The 20115-nt window shown below is 42.5% G+C and overlaps 2 protein-coding genes across 2 annotated transcripts; one reads left to right on the top strand and one right to left on the bottom strand.

Moving 5' to 3' along the window:
• Window positions 1-2: 2 nt before the first annotated feature.
• Window positions 3-1461, top strand: ten1 (TEN1 subunit of CST complex). Its single transcript, XM_086120724.1, has 3 exons — window positions 3-233; window positions 862-1019; window positions 1141-1461. The coding sequence occupies exons 1-3, from the start codon at window positions 145-147 to the stop codon at window positions 1296-1298; spliced, it is 405 nt and encodes a 134-aa protein (XP_085976850.1). The 5' UTR covers window positions 3-144; the 3' UTR covers window positions 1299-1461.
• evpla (envoplakin a) lies at window positions 1462-16729 on the bottom strand. The gene is made up of 22 exons (XM_086120720.1): window positions 16552-16729; window positions 12703-12802; window positions 12466-12620; window positions 12148-12271; window positions 11927-12058; window positions 11763-11804; window positions 11063-11224; window positions 10872-10979; window positions 9995-10090; window positions 9779-9889; window positions 8824-8970; window positions 8161-8315; window positions 7982-8079; window positions 7723-7895; window positions 7191-7363; window positions 6894-7032; window positions 6610-6803; window positions 6371-6521; window positions 5765-5848; window positions 5556-5663; window positions 5380-5472; window positions 1462-5290 (listed from the first exon to the last, which is right to left on the bottom strand). Exons 1-22 carry the CDS (start codon window positions 16584-16586, stop codon window positions 1901-1903), a joined length of 5970 nt encoding a protein of 1989 aa, XP_085976846.1. The 5' UTR covers window positions 16587-16729; the 3' UTR covers window positions 1462-1900.
• Window positions 16730-20115: the final 3386 nt, after the last annotated feature.

The raw sequence follows: 20115 nt of genomic DNA, 5'->3' as shown, positions 1-20115 counted from the left end.
GAAGTAAAGGGTTTTTTTTCCCCTTGGGTCATACCCACTTTCACTTCAACGCGTCAACAATCGCTGCAATAGGACAGTTATCCTACGTAACCCAAATTTTCTACGTACCGTGGAACGCGTCGTCGTCTATCACCACAAGAAGCGATGCTTCCAGCTGTTGCGGTGTATTATTTCCCTTGGGAAGTGAACTCTGGAGCCTTGCAAGATGGAGAGTCTGTGCGAACATTTGGCAGGTGGGCTCGTAACTCACTTGAGATATTTACTGTTTCGCACATTGTTTCATGGCCATTATTGCTTTTAGATGTCCCCAAGTACAAAAGTAATTCATTACATACAATAACATCTTTCACACAAAAGAAACCCTCGACACCAGCGGTCACCAACCTTTTTGACAATGAGAGCTACTTCATGTGTCCTGATTGTGTGAAGGGCTACCAAATTGATACACCTCTGAAATAACATTTGTACAAATTACATTTAATAATATTACAATGTGTTATTTTTAATACTTAATTATTTTTCAGGCTCTGATCATCTTAAAGATGTCTCACAATACTGCCAGTGTTTGCATTTTTAAATCATAATTTCTACTAGCAAATCACAATCCTAGCAGTGGTGGGCGACTGGTGTGGTCCTCATGGGCTACGTGGTGCCCGCAAGCACCACGTTGGTGACCACTGCTCTACCCACAAAATAGTTACCGGTAACCTCTTTTATTAACTTGCATAGTGCTAATTAGTTGAACAAAACAAAATAACTATCCTCACCTTTGCAACAAGATGAACTCTGACAGGATATATGGGACTTAATTTACAATATATACTGTTGGATGAGCAAAACAAACTTTGCCTATTTTTCTAGACTCACCCAATATGAGCCGGAGAAGTCCCGAGCTTCACTAACAACTCAGCATGATTCCAAAGAGCACCATGTTGTCATCAGTACCTCGTTTGTGGAACCATTTAATCCCATAATTGGAGCCCAGTATATAGTTCTGGGTGAAATAGAAACAGCTCAGGGTAAGGAAACACTATCCAATGTTGTCTTCTTGAGTCACAAACATTATTTAATTTTGAAGATGACAGTGTCCTCTTTGTGTTGTTTGTTTTGTTAATAATCAAACACCTTGTTGTTTGACAGGAGTTGACGGGGTGAGGGTCTGTGCGCGTGTCCTCAACTGTGTGGACGGTGTAAACATTGCCCTTCTACAAAAAGTCATCAATGAGCAGAGGAGCTTCTTCAAGGAAAGGCAGAGCCATCTGGAGGGTGCTGCAGTGCAGGATGCAGACGCAACTTGATCTTGAACTTGCTCGTGAATTGCTGACAATTTGGACATTTAAATTGTTGTGGCACTAGTTGTACTGTCATCTTGTTTGATCGGTGATGACTCCGTTGATGTTCTAACCATGGGATCTGTCTGTTTTATCTGTATGTGTGGTTTATTTAAAAGACTACACAAGAGACATTATAATTTAAATTTATTGATGTTTCTTCATAAAGTATCATACAGAGTTAAAAGTGAACAGTATCAAGGATAGCCCACAAGTACTACATAATCATAATAATCTTGGTAATTAGCATTGCACCATGTCCCAGTATTCCACAGTAGTATTATCAGGTAGATACTTCATTTGCAACATTGTTTTATTTAAATCATAATAACATCTGCCCACATCTGGCATGTTTGGTAAACAAAGGCAATTTGGCAGCGTTTTCTTTTTTTTGGTTTGTTTTTGTTTTGTGGAAGGGGTGTGGGGGTGGAGGGGTTGATAGAAAGCTTGCCAGATTCAAAAAGACACATTATATGCACTATTTATGCTCGTATAATATCCCAAATGTATAGGCACATTTTTTTAATCTATTACTTCACAAAGCATATAACTCTAAGCTGTAAACACATTTAGAATCTCGCATATCTGTTGAATGCTGGAGTGTATCCAGACTCTTTGGAGGAGGCTGGCAACATTAGAAGGCCGGACTTGTGGTCTCTTTTACAGCGTTCCAGGGCCTGTTTGTAGTTGATCTTCTGCCTGGTGAGGGGATCGGTGATATCCTTCTTGTAATTGGTTTCAGCTTGAAGATCTCTCATCATGGCGCTGTTGATCACTTTGGATCCAATAGCATCCACGATGCTGATTCTTTTGTTGCTGTTGGGATCAACCAGCCCTCCAGTCAGGTGCTGCGCTTCCATGTACCAAGTTGCACTTTCCTTTGGCATCCATCCTTTCTGGATGGCCTCTCCCACAGACAGGCGCTCTTTGGTCACGGGGTCTTCCACTCCAGTGTAAGCCTTTTGAGCGTTGAGGAGCCTCTGGAGCTGACTTTCATCAATGAGGCCTCTGGAAGCTGCTTTCTGAACCGAGTGTCTGTCTTTGGTGGTGATGTCAATGATGCCGCCGGTTGCCGCCTGGGCCTCCAGAAGCTTTTGGGCTGTGGTGGCGTCGATAAGTTTACGCATGGCAGCGCTGCGTATGCTGAAGCAGGTGTCTGTGTGTGTGTCCATGATCCCAGCAATTGGATACGCCTGTGTAGCAGCAAAGTCAATTGGGGCTGACTTCACTGCGCTGTTGGTCCTTGGGGCAAATGAGTTGAACTGGTTCTTTGGCTTGCTTTCACCAGCAACGAGCAAGGCAAACTCTGAGATGTGGAGTTTGCCTTGTTTGTACCTATCCAAATCATTCTGTGTTAGTCGGCCTTCCTTCAGGGCATCTTTAATGGAGTACTGATTGCCACTCTTGCGATCCTGCAATAACGATGTCTCGCCATCGGGTCCCACAGAAGTTGTCTCCTCCCAGTCACACTCAAGCTCCTGCAGATGAATGTACTGTTGGCGATCGATTAGCCGCTGCAGGTAGGCATCATAGGGAGACATGTCTCTGCCGGTATCCGGATCCAGAATGGTGATTTTGGTGGACATGTTGGTCTCCTTGGTTCTGGTTTCGGTGTGTTCCTCTTTCTGCAGGTTCAGTAGGAGGTCGCGAATGGTGCTGTCACGGATATGGATCTTGTCTTTTTCATTCAGGATTTCCCTCTCGATTTGCTGTATGTCAGAACCCATCTTCATGCTTCTGTGCCTGCTCATCTGTGTTCTCTCGCTCATGAGTCTGCTCTGCTGCTCGAAAGAGATGCTGATGTCGTGTTTCTTTGTCTCCAGTGTCCTGAGCTCGCGAGTCAGGTTGTCCTTCTCTCTCATCAAGCTGTCTCTGTTCATCGTTAGGGTAGTTTCTTCTCTGGAGCTGCTGGACTTGCTCGTCATCAGATGGTTTGTTTTAGCACTGAGGCGTTTGATTTGATCCTCGATGTCCTGCCTTGTAAATTTCTGCTTGGAAACTTGTTCCCTCAGGCGATCCCTCTCCGCTTCCACAGCCTGGTCTTTTTCAACATGGACTACTTCTTTGTATACTTTCTTCTCAATAGACTTTTCTTTCTGGAGGACCTCAAGCCTAAGAGTGATGTTACGGATGTCTCTCTGAAGACGCAGGATGTCGCTGGTTTCCTTATCCATATCGACCCGCAGACCATTAATCAACCTGTCCAGTTTGGGGTCTCTCTCCACTTTCAGTACCTCCTCAACAACAATATTTTCTGAAACAGCAGGCGGCGCATGTTCAAGCTGGTGGATACGCAACCTGATTTCCTTGAGTTCGGACTCTGCTATGATCCTCTTTTGATGCTCATCACTTGCTCTGAGGAGCCGCTCCTTCTCTTCCACCTTGGTTCTGAGCTGCTGCTGCTCTAAATCGATTTGGCGTCGAGTCATCACTTCTTCATCCAGGCTTCTACTCAGCCTCTCATGCTCAAGCACTTGCCGCGGGTCCTTCTGCAAACGCACAACCTCCTGCACAACCACTTTTTCTTCCGGTTTTTGTCTTTCCAACAGGATGTATTTGTTTTTCAGGTCAAACACCAGCTCCTCGATAGAACGGCGCCTTTGGGCCTCGTCCCTCAAATCTCTTCTCAGACGGTCGGCTTCTTTCTCTAAGAGCGGGTCCGATTCATACTTAATGACGTCTCTAGTGAGGACTTTGGTCTCGATCTTAGACTTTTCAGCCTTCCAGCTATCTCTCTCTTTCCTGAGTGTCCTCACTTGATCTTGGATAAAGTTGTAATTGTTGTGGATGAAGTTAATCTGCTCATTTAACCTTAGAATCTCTCTCTCATTTTCAGGGCTTCTTTCTTCCTTCACCACCTCTTGAAGAACTTCCTTCATTTCTACCTTGGGCTTCTGTGAACGAAGAAAATTCACCTCTGAGCCCACCTTTGTGATATCCCTATCGAAGATCGAACGCTGCGCATTGGCCTCTTGTATGTCTTTCCTGAGGCGTAAAATTTCTACCTCTGTATTTGGATCGATCCGGTAAATCTCATTAACAATTTCCTTCACCTCAACTTTTGGTTTCAGAGCCTGAATTTCCCTGTAGCGACTGTGAAGTTCCATCACCTCTTTGGACAAAGAGTTGTTTTCGATCATATCATTCTCCACAGATGTTCGAATCCTCTTGGATTCTGTGATGAGTTCGGGATCTTGTTCAATCCTTTTCACTTCCTTTGTGATGATCTTGGGCTGGATGTTTACGATCAGTCTTTCCAGGGCATTAATTTGGCTTCTCATTTGGAATATTTCATCATTTATGATCTTAACCCTGCTCGTCTCCTCGGAAATTTCGGTGTCGAATTTCCGCACGGATCTCAACATTTCTGGGTCTTTTTCTACTTTCACCACTTCCTTCTTAACCACCCTCTCTTTGATGAGTGGTTTCTTCTGTTGGAGAATCTCAAACTCCGTTTTTATCTGTATGTACTCCGAGTTTCTCAGGCGAATCTCATCTCTTATTCTTGATATTTCATCTCTCAGCTTGGCAGCATCTACATCTAGCTGAGGGTCTTTCTCAAACTCGGTCACTTCTCTCGTCAACAGTTTTGGCGCAGTGTTTTTGAGGTTGTCCTCAAAGAGGCCAAATTTCTTGTTATAAATGTCAATCTCACTGTGGATGGTGGTCCGTCTCCGTATCTCTTCATGAAGTGTCTTCTGAAGTTCGATTAAGTCAGTCTCCAGTTTTGGGTCACGGTAGTACTGAAGCACTTCTTTTTCCTCAACACGTTCTACTCCTCTGCGATTCTTCAGTGACATGAGCCTATCTCTGAAGGCCTTTAGATTAGCCTCAATGTGAAGTGTCCTCTCCCTCTCTTCCTCCAGCTCCCTGGTAAGACTGCTTAACTCAAAAGCACTCCTTTGCTGGCTTTCCAGCTGCACCTGATGTTGTGCCAGCAGCTGGACTTTCTCATCATTCTACATCAAAGGAAACGACAATGTGTCAATAAACCATACAACGGTTTGTTTTGTGGTATTACTGCCTTTCTCGTGGTCCGTCCTCTTACTTGTGCAATGAGATTCCGGGCCAAACCCAACTGTTTTTGCCGCTGACCATTTTCAGCTGACGCCTCGGCGTAGCGGTTAACCAGATCCCTTTCCTGTCACAGAAAGAGGGTAACCTCTGCAATGTTCAAGTAAATGGTGAATATTACCAACAGGATGTTGGTTAAACTTGTGATACCTCTTTCTGAACAGCTTCCGCAAGTGTGAGGGTATACGGTCGCTTTGCAACAGTGACACCTGCATCTTCCAGCGTACTGTTGAATTTGCCGATGTTGGCATCATACTCCTGCATGTCGAGAGGTTGGTCTATTAATATTATTGTGCCTTAAATTCAAATGAATGTATTTTACAACTAGAGTGTTTTGAACATGGCATGTTATGTCTTACAGCAAGTAGATTCTGCAGGTCTTGAGACAAGTCGGACAGTCTGTCCACTTCATTGCCTTTCCGCTTCAGGTCATCCATCACCCTCTGCAGTCAAGTGTCAGTTAGTGTTAACATTCTGTCACACTACAATTGGTTAGGGAGTGTAAAAGCAGGGCACTTAAGCAAAGGTTTCAAACAGCAACCTAAATAAGTTCCATCCATCCATTTTCCATCCTACCTGTCCTCATGTCCTCGGGTCACAAGTTCAGCCGAAACTGGCTGACTTTGGGCGAGAGGTGGAATACACCTTGCCACGCATTCATAGGGCACATATAGACAGACAATCATTTACAGTCATATTAATGCCTATATGGACAATTCAGAATCTTTATTAATTTTTTTTATTATTTTTTGCAACGTGGGAAGAAACCAGAACACCCATATAAAAACACGCGCAAGCTCCACACAGGTAGACCAGAGTGAAGATTCTAACCGCGAACCTCAGAACCATGAGGCAGGGGTGCTATTTGATCACAGTGCTTTTCCCCTGAACGAGTTATAATTTAATAAGATTCATCAAAATAAACAAAGCAGAAAGGCAGAACCGGGAGTAGAGAGTCCTCTCACCTCCTGCGAGCTCTGCATAGCGGCGACCGAAGACACATCATCACTGTAGTTGATCTTGTTTCTCGGCAGGTTGTTCAGGAAAAAGTTCAGGGATTTGGCTGAGCTTTGGAATTCTTGGTTTTTGGCACCAGCGTCTTGTAAGATGTTCTCTCTGAAAAGATGTGTCTATCGTTAAAGCACTGTATTGTTTGTCGTGGTACTTTTTATATCGGACTGCATGTGTCTGGTGGGATTTTTACCTCTCCTTCAGCTGGTTGTCGAGGTTTGCATAGCGGTTGTGCAGCTGTTTGACCTCCCATCTCTGCCGTTGGATGTCGGGACAAAACTCCTGGTATCCCTGCTGCAGAGAGCTGCAGAGCTGCTCAGTGGCCTCCAGGTCCTGACTTAGCTTCCTCATCTCGGGCTGAGCCGATGCCACAGCCTTTCGCTGTTGCTAAAATGGGGAAGAAGATATGAAAAGGAGGTTTTTCTACACTGATGCCATTTTGAGTGGTTTAAAAGGAAAGTGTTGTTCCTTCCTTACATGAAGGTTCTCATTGGCAGTTTGAATCGAGTTTGGCACATCGAGTATTGGGCCATCTTCACTGAGCCTCTTTTCAAACCCTGAGATTATGCCATCCACCTTCCTGATCTGATTCTCGAGGTTGAGGGATGCATTTGTCCTGAAAGAAAAGAAACACCCAATGTTTAAAAAGTACTGCTAATGATTTACTATTTTTTCGTAAAAAAAAATAAATAAATAAAATAATAATAATAATAGTAATTAATTAGAGAAAGGAATTTTATTCCTCGGTCATCATCCAAAGAAAACATTACTTACTTTTTAGCATTGAGGTCAGCAAGTGCAGAGAGGCCATCATACTTGTTTTCGGCATTGTTCAGTTTGAGTGGCAGGGCAAAGGAAGCATTAGGATCTTTGGACAGGAGAGGCTGCAGGTCAGCCTTAGCCGCAAGCTTCTCCTGCTCCAGACCTTTTAGTGCCCTGGCAGCTTGCTGAATTTGAAGAAGAAAAAAAAAGGAAGAAACATTTTTAAGCCCAAACTAATACAATTCAAAATATTCATGTGACAAATCTTAGACGCACTTCTATATGGTCCCGCTAACGTGTAATATCATCTGGATTCAAAGGCATTCTAAACAACTACACATTTAGAACATTAGATATAATATGGAACCACACGTCAAAATGTAAAAGGTATCGTACTCCTTTGTCTCCACCAAATAAAAATCCACCTGAGCTCAAAATGTGGCCAGGATTTTTTATTTTGTATATATGCCGTATTGTTTGGTTTTACTATGAATTGGTTGTTAATGTAACGGGTATATGTTCGTCCTCTGCTCAAGTTCCTTACTTCCTGTTCCTTTATCCTGTTGACCAGATCTCCAGTGGGATTGGAGCGGCTCAGTGGGGATCGAATGCGGTTCAGCGTGTCCTTATCAGCATTGTCCAGGTCGGCATTCAGTTTGTCCAACCGGAGTCCAAGCGCTGCCAATCTGGGATCCAACGAGGGAGTCGACACTGGCGCTAAACCGGTAAATAGGGAAGTTCATTTATTACAAAAGTGAGCAGCAGACGAGGGGTCGAGTTACAATATTTGGGTTGACAGTGACCTGACTGCAGGGATCTGGCCATCTCTGACTTGTGATTCTTGAGGGATGCTGCAAGAGCGCCTCTCCTCTTCTTTATGTCTCCCAGTTCACCACCCAAACTAGTCAGTTCAAAAATGTGTTGCATTGTAAGTTGACTACATTACTGACTGACATATTTTTGTGAATGTGCCGTTACTTACAGGTCCACTTTGTTGATGGCCTCTGGGTCAGGTGGTGGGATCATGAAGCATACCCCTGGGAAGGTGTTAGTGACCCCTTTGTTGGTTATAACGTCCCAGTTGTCATTGTCGGGGTTAGATTTCAAGGTGCACTTCTCGCCTCTTGACAGAGGTCCCTAGATGAGGAAAGATGAACTGTACGGTGAAACCCCGTTCATTGCAGGGGATGCCCTTTAGACTCATCCATCAATGGTGGAAATCCACAATAGAGAGAGAGAGAGGGAGCATCTTTTTTTACAGTCATTGTACCTCACCCAAACACTGTAGACATATTTGAACTGATTGAAATACACTTTTCTGAAACACGTAAACGCATTTCAACACAAAACAATTTCAAGCATCAAATGTATGAAATGTATTGTATGTATTGTGGTATATGTGGCAAAAGAAAGGTGCCCCGGCGTGTGACATAGGCCAGTTGACTCAAACCGAGTCCGCATGTGTCTGGGCTCCGACCTAAATGTGCTCATTGTGTTTACGTGTTTTACCCTGGAAAGTGCATTGAAACTATAGCTTTCCTTTCCACATTCGTAAAAACGTAACAGTCGATATCCTGCCACTTGTATGACATTTCCTTGCCTTTTCTGCCTGATAACACTTGGGAGTTACTCAAAATTGCTCTACCCTGGTAGACTCCCAATCACAGAGGGACTCCAATGTGACCGATCTGTTTGGGGGAGTACGACGATACTTCAGAGGAGCAATGCTGGTACTGCGTCTTCTCAGGTCTGCCAGCAGCTGCTCACTGTCCTGCACAGCTTTTTCTTCCGCCTGGTGGGAAAAACACACACACACACACACACACACACACACACACACACATACACAAATTAGAAACAAATTTTACAAGTCATCTTGCAATTACTACAAGGTACATCATGTACAATACTGTATCCGTAAATGAAGATTGACTGGTATACGGGTATAGAAAGGGAAAAACATTTTCCGTTCTCTGATTGTTTTAATTACTTTACAAGCAGTTTACTGAGCAGAAGAGGAAGAATGTCAGACATGATCAAAAATTAATTTTCAAGGCGGGCCTCTCAAGCAAAAGTGGACATTGTGAGGACAGGTCGGACAACACTGTCGCTGGCTGGCTTGTTTTCAACGCAGTCAGAGGATTTATATTATCCAATCGTGCTAACAAAGGATGGATTTTGTTTATAAAATAATAAGCACCTCTGGTGAGTATGATTTTTTTAAAATTTATTAGATAAACATTGAATGTGACTTGCTATATTGCAGTGTAGTGTAGGACTCTAAGAATTAATTTTAATATGTTGAATACATCAATGCTCTCCATCACTTGTCCTCATGAGGGTCACGAGTGACCGTTTGTCTCGACCAGCTGTCCTGAGAGAGCTGAGGTACACCTTGGACTCGTCGCCATTTAATCACAGGGCACATAAAACACAGACAACCATTCACACTCCCACTTATAGACAATTTTTCTCATGTGAAATGTGTTTGCCTTCGCTCATAATAAAGATTGAGAAACACTGCACTTGTCCACAGGGCTGTCAGCTTGTTTATAATCTGGGGCTGTGACATCAGACTATTGAAGCATCCTCTTTCATACCTCAAGCTGCAGCAGCATCTCCGAGTTGCTCATCCTGCCGGCAATCTTTGGGTCCAAGCTGTGGTTGAGTTTGCTCAGATTCTCTGACAATTGTTCGGTGTCCAGTTGGTACTGCATGGTAATGCGGTAAACAGTAAGTTTTGTGTCAAAGACACAGGAAGTTGTGTTCAGGTGGATACATTGTACAAGTCTGGTGAGTCATTTCCCCATCATTACCTTTTTGTAGTGCTCCAAATTATCCAGGTGTGTCTCCTGACAAATGCACAAGTGGAGGAACTTCTGCCACTCGTTGCGTACGGTGTCTCTTTGAGCCTGCAAGTGTAAGGTTGCGAGAAATGAAATGAGGACTCTGCATTACGTTTTCTTTCATTCAGAGTCGTGCTTGCGTTACAAAACAGATGCACCTGGTAGTTATAAAGTCTCATCATCCTTAAAGTGTTTTTTGGGTATATTCTTATGTGTTCCATGCCATACAGTAAGCGGGATCACATACATGCAGGCATGCAAGGAGAGCGTGAAGGCAGCGCAACAACTGCCATGACATTGTATGTTTAAAAAAGGGTGCAGTGGAAGGTAAGAAAGAATAATTCGGTGCTGTTTTTCTGCCTCGCTTATAGAGCAGGGGGTCACCAACGTGGTGCCCCCCCCCCCCCCCCAAGAACCACATAAGTAGCCCACTGGCCTTTTGTATCTCAACAGTGATGGGACAAGGTGATTTTCTTGGAATGTTGTCGAAGTAATACAGTGTTGTCTTGATTGACGTGATTTGTTTCCGAATTATTGTGAGAATAATCTTCACATAAATGTATAAAATCACATATACAATAATCACATTATTTTAAAAAAAAAATTGAGCACACTTATTTCATAAGTGCATATCAAATTGGTAGCTCTTTGCATTAATCGGTACCCAAGAAGTAGCTCTCCATTTCACAAAGAGTGGCGACCCCATGCTATATACTGTAAGTGGACCATGCCGCACTATTTTTTCATTCAGATAAACCCAGCTGGAGAATAGCAAAAATAGAAAAATGTGTTTCTGTGAATGGAACTGTAACTATTTATATGTAAAATAATAGCATTGGTTGTGCACCTGTATGAGAGCGCTGGCAGGGTGCTTGTTCTCAATAAGTCTGTCTCCCTCGTCCTGGAGTTTGTTCACCTCGCTCTCATGTGACAACAAACTGTTGTTCTTGAAGTTCTGTAAATGTCGACACATTTAACCCGGGTTAGCGCACACAATGTCTCAATCCACACCATTATCAGTTACTGGTCAATTCTGACCTCATACTGCCGGCGGACATCTGGAGGATCCACCATTCGGTCACTCCAGTCCCTCTTCATGATCTTATCCTGCTCCTCTTCCAGGAAAGTCAGCTCCTTGTTGCAGCCCTGCATGTACTCATAAAGGCTGCCCAAGTAGTGGCCACGCCACTTGGAAGTTTCCTTTGAGAGGGGAAAAAACACGTGTGAGACACGTCCCCTTTGTACACCAATGCACTAAAGCCTTCCGAATAGCAGTCTTGGCCAAGTCACTCATGGAAAAGAGGTTTTGAATCTCCATTTTTTTTCCAATCAAATATTGATCCTGAATAGGTTGTAATTGGATTTACTAAGCAGATAGCAGATTTTCAACTGGATTTTGTATAAATATGTTGCAGCTCCAAAATAAAGAGAGCTGTCGTGTTGGTTCTTTTGAAACATGCACTTTATTAATTCGTTTTACTCAAGCACCAGCTGGTACGTCTTTCTCTTTCTCCGTCTTCGTACCTTCTACTTGAGGGGCGTTCAATGACCGCCTCCAAAAACGTAAATCAACGATGACTTCAATAACACTTGGAAAAGCAAAAGTAATGCAACAAAACAGAAAATCAAGACAGGAAATCACAAAATAAATCCTATGGGGGGGGTGGGGGGGGGGGGGTTGAACACACAACAAAGGTATACAGTCCAGTCTCCTACAAATACCTAGCAAGACACTCACCAGAAGATTGTTGTACTGCTTCTTGAGGGCCGTGTAGTTCTCCTGGAAGACAAGATGATATCATGTCTTTTACTACAACAAAATGGGTTTCATGAAGTTAAAGAAAAGGGGGGGGGGGGGGGACGCGTGAACACATTGTCAGGTGTTTGGTAGCGTTAGTTCACCTTGGTACCGGCAGAGCTGACACACAGCTGTGGGTTGTAGGCCTCAATTTCCTGGTGCAAGAGTTTGTGAGAAGCAATCTGCTTCTCCAATTCTGCCATGGTAGGTCCATACAGGTTACTGCTTACTTGTGCCTGAAAACGTACAGACGGGAGCAATTGACTTAACGCTGCTGCCATTTTAATTTGGTTACGAGGCAGGAAGACCCTGTTGTGAAACCTACTTGCTTGGCGTTAAAAACAGGTGCCCAGTCGATCCTGGGCATCAGTGACACGTCGTCAATCTGCTCATAGATATCTCGATAGAAAGTACAGTCCTTCAGCCAGCGCTCGTGGAGGTGGAGGACACTGAAAACAAAAGTTAGGCTTATATATGTGTATAGATATGTCTCTTAAAAATAAGACCACAAAAATCACGGGTTGTCATAAAGAAAAGAAAATAACACAGCCCATCTATAGAGGGAGCCAAAATGTCATCTCACGACGCAAAATGTACTGACATCACCAGTGGATTCGCGTGGCTGTTGTAGAGAACAACTCACTCGCTCTCGATCTCTCTGGCCTGCGGGTGTTTGAGCTTCTTGGCTGTGTCCACATCCAAGAAGAGGTTCTTCAGCAGGCTCTCGGCTTCACCCAGAATGTCACAGAGCTCATTCTGGTGCTTCAAAGCTACGTCATTGCGGTCATTTTCTCCATCCTGGTGGGAGAAGTTGTGGCAAGGGGCGGTGATTAAAAAAAAAAAATCAACAATTGAGAGAGGCCTTTGTATATCTTCTTACCTCAGCCAAAAGTTGCTCAGATCGGAGGATGTTTTTCTCCACCACGTCTGCATTCTTTTGCATCTGAGCAATCAACATGGCCAGGTTGGTGGGCTGGATCCTGCAACGTGGGGACAAAATGTTAAAGACCGGAGAACAAGCCTTATGAGTTGTCAGAAACTGCCATGATTGCTGATTATGTTTAACTGCAAGTGCATGTGATGTGGCCCGCTTTTCAATTCTAAAAAACACCCATTTGTAAACATTCCGAAGAAGTTTCTCTAAATGGCAGACTTCTCTGTGTTTTCTTGAGATTTTTTCACATGTCTTCTCTTGATCAACCTGCCAAACAAATGTCGTGTTCACTAAGTGAAACGGGCTTCAGGGGCTGCATTTTCCACAAAATGTCAAGTGAGTGAGTCTATTTCCAGTGGTTACACCTGCAACCCTTACCAGCAAGATGTCATCAGAAAAATCATGTGTTTTTGAGAATGGGAAATCTCTTAAAAGGTTATTTATTAGGTCTAAGAATCAACACAAACAAGATTTGAAGCGTGAAGAGAAGTTTTGGCATTCACAAATCCATTCATTAGCTATTTTTATTTTTTGGAACCTAAACCTCTTATTCAGAGAAAATCTTGCCTGTTTGTGAGTTTTCCTCTTGCCTCACCTTGTTTTATATTTTATTTGTTTTTGGGGGCAAAATGCCATTGTGTTGTTGCAACTCTTTAATTAAGATAGCGAACAGTGATTATCAAATTTTAAAACATGCCAACAATATTACAGGACTAGATATGATCGCTCAACCATATTTCTGCATCGAAAGGAGGTGGCGTGTGAAGGCAGAAGTTCAGACGTTTCCTCCGGCCTGCGGGATGGCCTCTGCTCTTGAGGAAGGCATCATCTAACTCCTGCATTCTGCCGGGCAGTCAAATTGTTTTTTTTTTTTTTTTTTTAACCCAGACAGCACTGCTGCAGTTATTCGTCATCATCAGCAGCAATTGGGATGACGAAGATGATGATGAAGAATGTCAAACACCTCCAACTCTTTTTAAAGGGGGTGGCTGCGTTGAGAACAACTCGTCCTCAGCCACTCCCGAAACGTTCTTCAAATGCTCGCCATTCCGCCAAGACCCACTCATGTCTGCGTTGATGCCACTTGTCAACACCGCACGACGTTTGGCAGCACGTATGTTAAGTCTCGCCTTGGCAGACATAAAAGACCGAACAAAACTGTCAGCCAGCCGATCTGTACAGTAAATTGGACAAAACAAATGGCGAAACCAAAAGTTTGCATTGTAGATTAAGTTAGTAGAGTTGTGCAATTGCATCCCAATCTTTTCGGGCTAAAGGGAAATGTACAATTTTCTAATGAAAATTAATTTTGCGTCGATAAAAGGTCAAGGATTAACTATTCGAAGCAAAACCACCACCGTCGATTTAAATCAAGGATGTTGTCTGTGTACCCTGCCTAAAAAAAAAACCAAAACGTGCATCAATGACAACCAAAGAAGTTAGACAAAGCAGCTGTATAGTTTAGAATAGGGAATTCAAATGTTTTTTTTTAAATCCAATATTCCAAAACTTTTTTTTTTCATCTAGCTGCTTCAATTACAAACAACCTACATCAATCAGAGTTAAAATGATAAATTCAAAACATTAAATATAATGATAAATCAGAACTAAGTTGATAAATAGAGAAAGGTATATAAATACCCATTATGAATACAAGAGAAAATTGACACAAGAGTGTCAGGGTGTGGAAGTATATAATCCCGATACAAACCAAAAGTTGTAAAAATATCACGGTTAAGGGTAAAGTATGAGCCTTAATGGAGACTTCTTTCTTCTTACTTTTTTCTTTTCTGATTGATATAAAAATGATTTATTAGATACAATCACATAACGGGGTAGGACTAGATAAGTTTTTTACTTCTTCCTACTCCCTTGAACATAATAACTGTGTTGAATGAAGATTGATTTCTTTCTTTTACTTTTTTTTATCTACCTTATTTTCTGTCAAATTATTACTGTATATATGTTTTATGTTCAATAAACAAACAAACAATTCAGTCTGCATGAAGCACAGGCACATCACGCCAACACCTTGCATGCCCTTTCTCATTTTTAACTTCACGAAGGTGCCGTTAAAACTTATCGATTGCGTCAACAAAGAGGCCAACATTCAAAATAAGCGCATTCAAAATACATTGGATGTGTTTTGCTTTTATGAAATGAATCGTTCACTCAGTGATTGCTTTGTGGTATAGAGTTAATGAAATAGCTTCTGGTACATAGCCACGTATAACTGAGTCAGTACTGTAATGAGGATCGAGGATCTGATTAGCTGCCCTGATGAACTGGATTGGCTTCATAATTGAGCAGGGTTTGTCTGCATTCTTTGCCAAGATCACAGCACTGCAAACACACCCTCATTCAAATGTGAAAACGCCCAAAAGCAAGGATTTCACTGCAACATCAACATTATAATACAGTAAACAGAATGGTCAAAATATGATCAAACACTGCAAAATGTACGTGAAAGAAATGAACATGCTTGTATGTTCAATTTTCCTTTTAAGATCTACAGAATTTGCCCAATGTCTGATTATCATCTCCGTTTGAAACGATTCTTCATGCTGCAGTGTGTGTGCATTTTTCTAAGTCCATTTTGGGAGAAGATTGAGATACATTTCGGGAAGTGGTTGGGGATGACAATGAAATCTGAATCCAGAATCCCCAGAAATTTGAGAAACCCCAAATATAGTGATTGTTGATTTTGCTCTGATACATTTAAGGGTTGTCACTGCTGCCCGAAAAATAAAAACGTTACCTCCTGATTTCAAAGCAATGGTTGACTCCAGTTGGAATGTAAGAAATGTTGGCCAGGACTGACGATCATGAAAACTTTAACAGGTCATGGTCATGCATTTAGGGTTAGAAAGATGCTTCAACTGGAGCTAAAAAAAAAATGTATTTCTCTTTTTTTTTTTTTAGGGATACAACTGGCCTTTTGCATTGATGCGGGGTGTAAATAGTGTCATATATTTGTAAAAGGCTCAAGTACAAAAACAAAAATGAAATCACCATTTAATTAAATTTCCAAGTTCATCTATGAAGGATCGAATTAAATACAATTGGACCATTTGAAAAGGAAGCACAATTTCTTCAATTCGCTTCATGGGCTCTTTGAATCATTACCACCCTCCCCCAATGCGCTTTATGGCACCTCTGATGGGAGTACGTGTACAACCACCATAGGCGTGCGTCTCTTTCAAAGCATGTACTACAAAGACCCGTCGATCTGATGCGTCTTATTAAAATGTACCACTGACTCATCGTCTGAACTGAATGAACTGTTGAGTATAGTTACAGACCCACGCCCGGACACTGTAAATAAAGGACAGGAACCAGTTAAAGGGCCAAGCCCACATGGAGCCACAGCTGACTGACTGCGTGCGGGCGCGCACACACGCACGCACACACACACACACACACGAGTGACAAATCAGTGTGTACAGAGACTCAGTTAGACTTTCTTTGCGGATTAACTGAGCCCCCAATATGGGGATCCTCCTCTATGACTTTTCCCAAAGTGTGAGAGCAACTCCACTATTCAATTGGAGAATTTCAATTTTTTTTTCCTCTCACTTTCTAACCTGAGCGCTAACATGGATGTTGGGTAAACACACCATCTCATCCTTGATGTGTCCTCTCATCAGAACTGTTGACAAGCCCTGATATCATGTGACGGTACTAGGAGGCATACACACATCCACACACACAGAGTAGGCATGCTGAGAAACATGACACACTCCTGGGAAATAAAATTGCACACAGAGAAGAAAAAATATTTGTGGCAAAGCATACCTGGTGATGACCTTGGTCGGACTTTTCTTCGACATCTTGGCGGCAGTGTGTGGGGTCGACTGAGACCGACTCTGTGCCTCTCTTACTCCTCCTTTGTGTCCGACTCACTCGCCCCGTGTCTCCCACTGCGCCTCTCCTCTTCCTCGGGGTCCCGCTGTCAATGTTAAACACAGCAAAAGACTCACTTACACGCGTTCATATCGACACAGGCGCACCTCCTCCTAGGCAACCTAAGAGGCGTGTCACCGCCCAGACATCCATCTTGCATAAGGAGGACCGGACTGACCAGTTTTGCCTTCCTGTCATTTTGGGGCCTTGCCCATCCTTTTCATCGCGGACCCATTCACCACTACCGAGAAAAGTCCTTGTTGGGTGTGTTCATATTGCTTCTGTATAAGTGAAGGCTAAATACTACACCAATCAAGGACTTTTATGGCACATTTCGCACTAAGACTCTTTTTGTAGGAAATTGAATGCATACAAAACACACACACACACTAAAGTCATTTGAGAGGTGGACACACCTTTTATTCATTTTTGTTACTGGACTGAGTTGAGCTGCACCTGTTTGGGCCTACTTCAAATGTAATTTAGCACACATGTACCCTGATCAAGGGGCGGCACGTTGCACAACTGGTTAGCACGTCTGCCTCATAGTATAGAGGTCGTGGGTTCGATTCCGGCCCCGGGCTTCTTGTGTGGAGTTTGCCTGTTCTCCCCATACCTGTGTGGATTTTCCCCGGGGATTCCGGTTTCCGCCCACATTGCAAAAACATGCGTGGTACGTTAATGGTAACACTCTAAATTGTCACTAGGTTTGATTGTGAGTGTGACTGATTGTTTGTCTATGTGTGCCCTGCGATTGGCTGCCAACCAGTTCAGGGTGTACCCCACCCCCTGCCCAAAGACTGCACGGATAGGCTCCAACACGTCCGCGACCTTTGTGAGGATAAGGGGTTCCGATGATGGATGGATGGATGTCACAGATCAAAACAGCAACTTTGGAAGACTGTATTTACATTGAAACAGTGAAAATAAAATTTCCATGTCAGGCCTTTAAGCTGGCTCAGCTTCAGGTTGCATAAGGTTGTACAAGCCTAAATGTCAACCTTCTTCTCCTACTTCTACTCTTCTTTACAGGCTTTTATTTTATTTGGGTGCCTTTATCCTTCAAAAAGGAGTGGACCCCTGGTCTACGCAGTGGGGAGCGGGCCGGCCCTCGAAGAGTGAAAATTCATGTATAATTAATTGATAGGCAATCATTTTTCTTCATTGTTTTTTTTTTTTTGTAATGATGATAAACAGACTCGCGGGCCAGTGCAATTTGAAACTGACAAAAGCGCAGTTAAAATAACATGACGAACTGACTGACTGATGATGATGGTTTGGTTCGGCTTGAAAAAAATGACGGACTGACGGATGGAACGGTAGGCAGGTCGCTGGCAGATGATGAATGCCGGACCAACAAAATGTTGTCAACGATCCACCTCTGGTAATCTGGACGTTGCGTCGGTTTCCCAATGGGCCAGCTGCTACATGCATTTCAGCGACTATTCCAACCAGCACATTAATTTCCTCCGGGCTTGTAACCATTTTAAAATAAGTAAATAAGAAACCGTTGTGACATTTTAATCTATGATAGCCTTCTTAAACAAATGTACTCAAAACACTCATAGATAGGCATTTTATACTGCGCGGCAATGACTGACTACAGACTACCTTTGTTATTAAGGGTGTCAACAAGTTGTAATAATTTAATACACAAAGACAAACAACATCACTGTAACTCTATTAGTGTTTCTTCTACACAAGTGTCACTCGTAACTACAACAAAGCATGCTGGGAAAGCCAACATGTCATTGTAAAGTTATGGCGTCAGTCCCCAAAGTAGCCCACCGGCAGCGGTGTGAATGGGTTTCAAATACTAGTAAAGCCCCGATCCCATTAAGGGGGTGAACAATTGCGTCAAAGTTCGTCAGGGTGCAATCAAGGTCGCGCATGTTTGAAAAGGCTCGCCAGATGTTCGCCAACAGTTTTTGTGAAAGTGCATGCGAATGTATGGCGAACATTTGCAAACTTGAACGAACCCAAATGAATCCTGATGCGAATTCAACATTCGCTGCCTTCGACAACATGCATTTATTCGCCGCTCATTGGGATAAGGGCTGAAAAGCACTGACAGGAAGTGCCATATTAGTTGCCCTAAATGTTGTTGACATAACGTTTGCTAAATCTGCCATTTTAAGTGAAAAGTGTCTTACTCCATACTATGTACACTTGTATTTATGTACACCTTTTTGTCCATTCTAACTCTTTACTGTATCCTCTCTGAATTGTTCAAATAAACACCGATCACGATCTTGAATTACACATTCAACTGTAATTTGGATTTTTGATCAATTACAATATGAACATCTTTAGAGGGAATGGTAAGCTATTTTAAATTGAAACACTATCGAGAGTAAAATTCTTTATCATCATAAAAACATTTTGAACCAAAGTCGCCCGGTCAAGCCTGAAAAGGACACATTAGATTGACATGGTAGCCCATGGCGTAGAGCCTGAAATTTTGACTGGACACAAGCAATCTAACATCTTCACACACATACAGTAGCATATGCGGTGCCGGCAAGAGAAACTCACAAAATACTTTAGTTTCTCTTTGCCATCACTGGTAAATTTCTCTGCTTGCATCGAAAGAAGAAGTAAAAGAAAAAGCAAAACACGTGTGGAGATCATTTAGTAGATGCTCGCATAGCAGCATTTGAGCTATATTTTCAGAGTGTTAGAATAATGTCAACGACTACGTTAACTCTTCTCATGCTCCAGTCCAAAGAATAGAAAGTGTATGAAACCTGGCACGGCAGACAATGATTGGATCGTACAAAATGTTCAAATTTCAAACGGTAGATGTCTCAGAGGAATCATTAGGAACGACGAAGAGTTTGCAAAGTCCCATCCTAGAGGAATGTGAGTCACTGGTCTCGGTACAAAAAAAAAACTGAGAAACAACAATACAAGGAATGCAGCAGAGCAACTTTCTTTGCAGCTGAGCAGCAGAGCGCAGTCATAATTACGCATACTGGGGTGCGTCCTCACTTTTGTACTACACTATTTTGTCCCAAACTGAGGCTCGGCTATTCAGTAGATGTACTGTGCCATACAGTCGAGCAAATATTGATTTGTTCATTTTCTGAATTTCAATGTTTGCTCATCTATAAAGAAAAAAAATCAAACTTAAAATTGATAACATTTAGTGTTATAGTAACACTTCATAACAAAAAAAAAGTGCTTACAACCTAGCAACTGTGGCTAACTCTGTTTGGTTAATAAATGCGAATGGAATCTAACATTGCTAGCGCTGCCGTTATGTTGAAAATTAATATGGGCCATGCATATTTGTCATGACTACCAGTAACCACTTAAAAAAATATATACTGTATATATATATATATATATATATAGAGAGAGAGAGAGAGAGAGAGAGAGAGAGACAGAGAGAGTTGCCTTGATTCAACCAAGTAGGTTAGTTGAGAACCATTTCTCATTTACAATGACTACCTG

Source organism: Hippocampus guttulatus, chromosome 9 (genome assembly GCF_054856545.1).
Source record: "Hippocampus guttulatus isolate MCC_2025c chromosome 9, RoL_Hgut_1.0, whole genome shotgun sequence".
In the NCBI taxonomy this organism is placed as follows: domain Eukaryota; kingdom Metazoa; phylum Chordata; class Actinopteri; order Syngnathiformes; family Syngnathidae; genus Hippocampus; species Hippocampus guttulatus.
The sequence above is the reverse complement of the archived record's forward strand: the minus strand, read 5'-3'. Positions and strand labels throughout refer to the sequence as shown.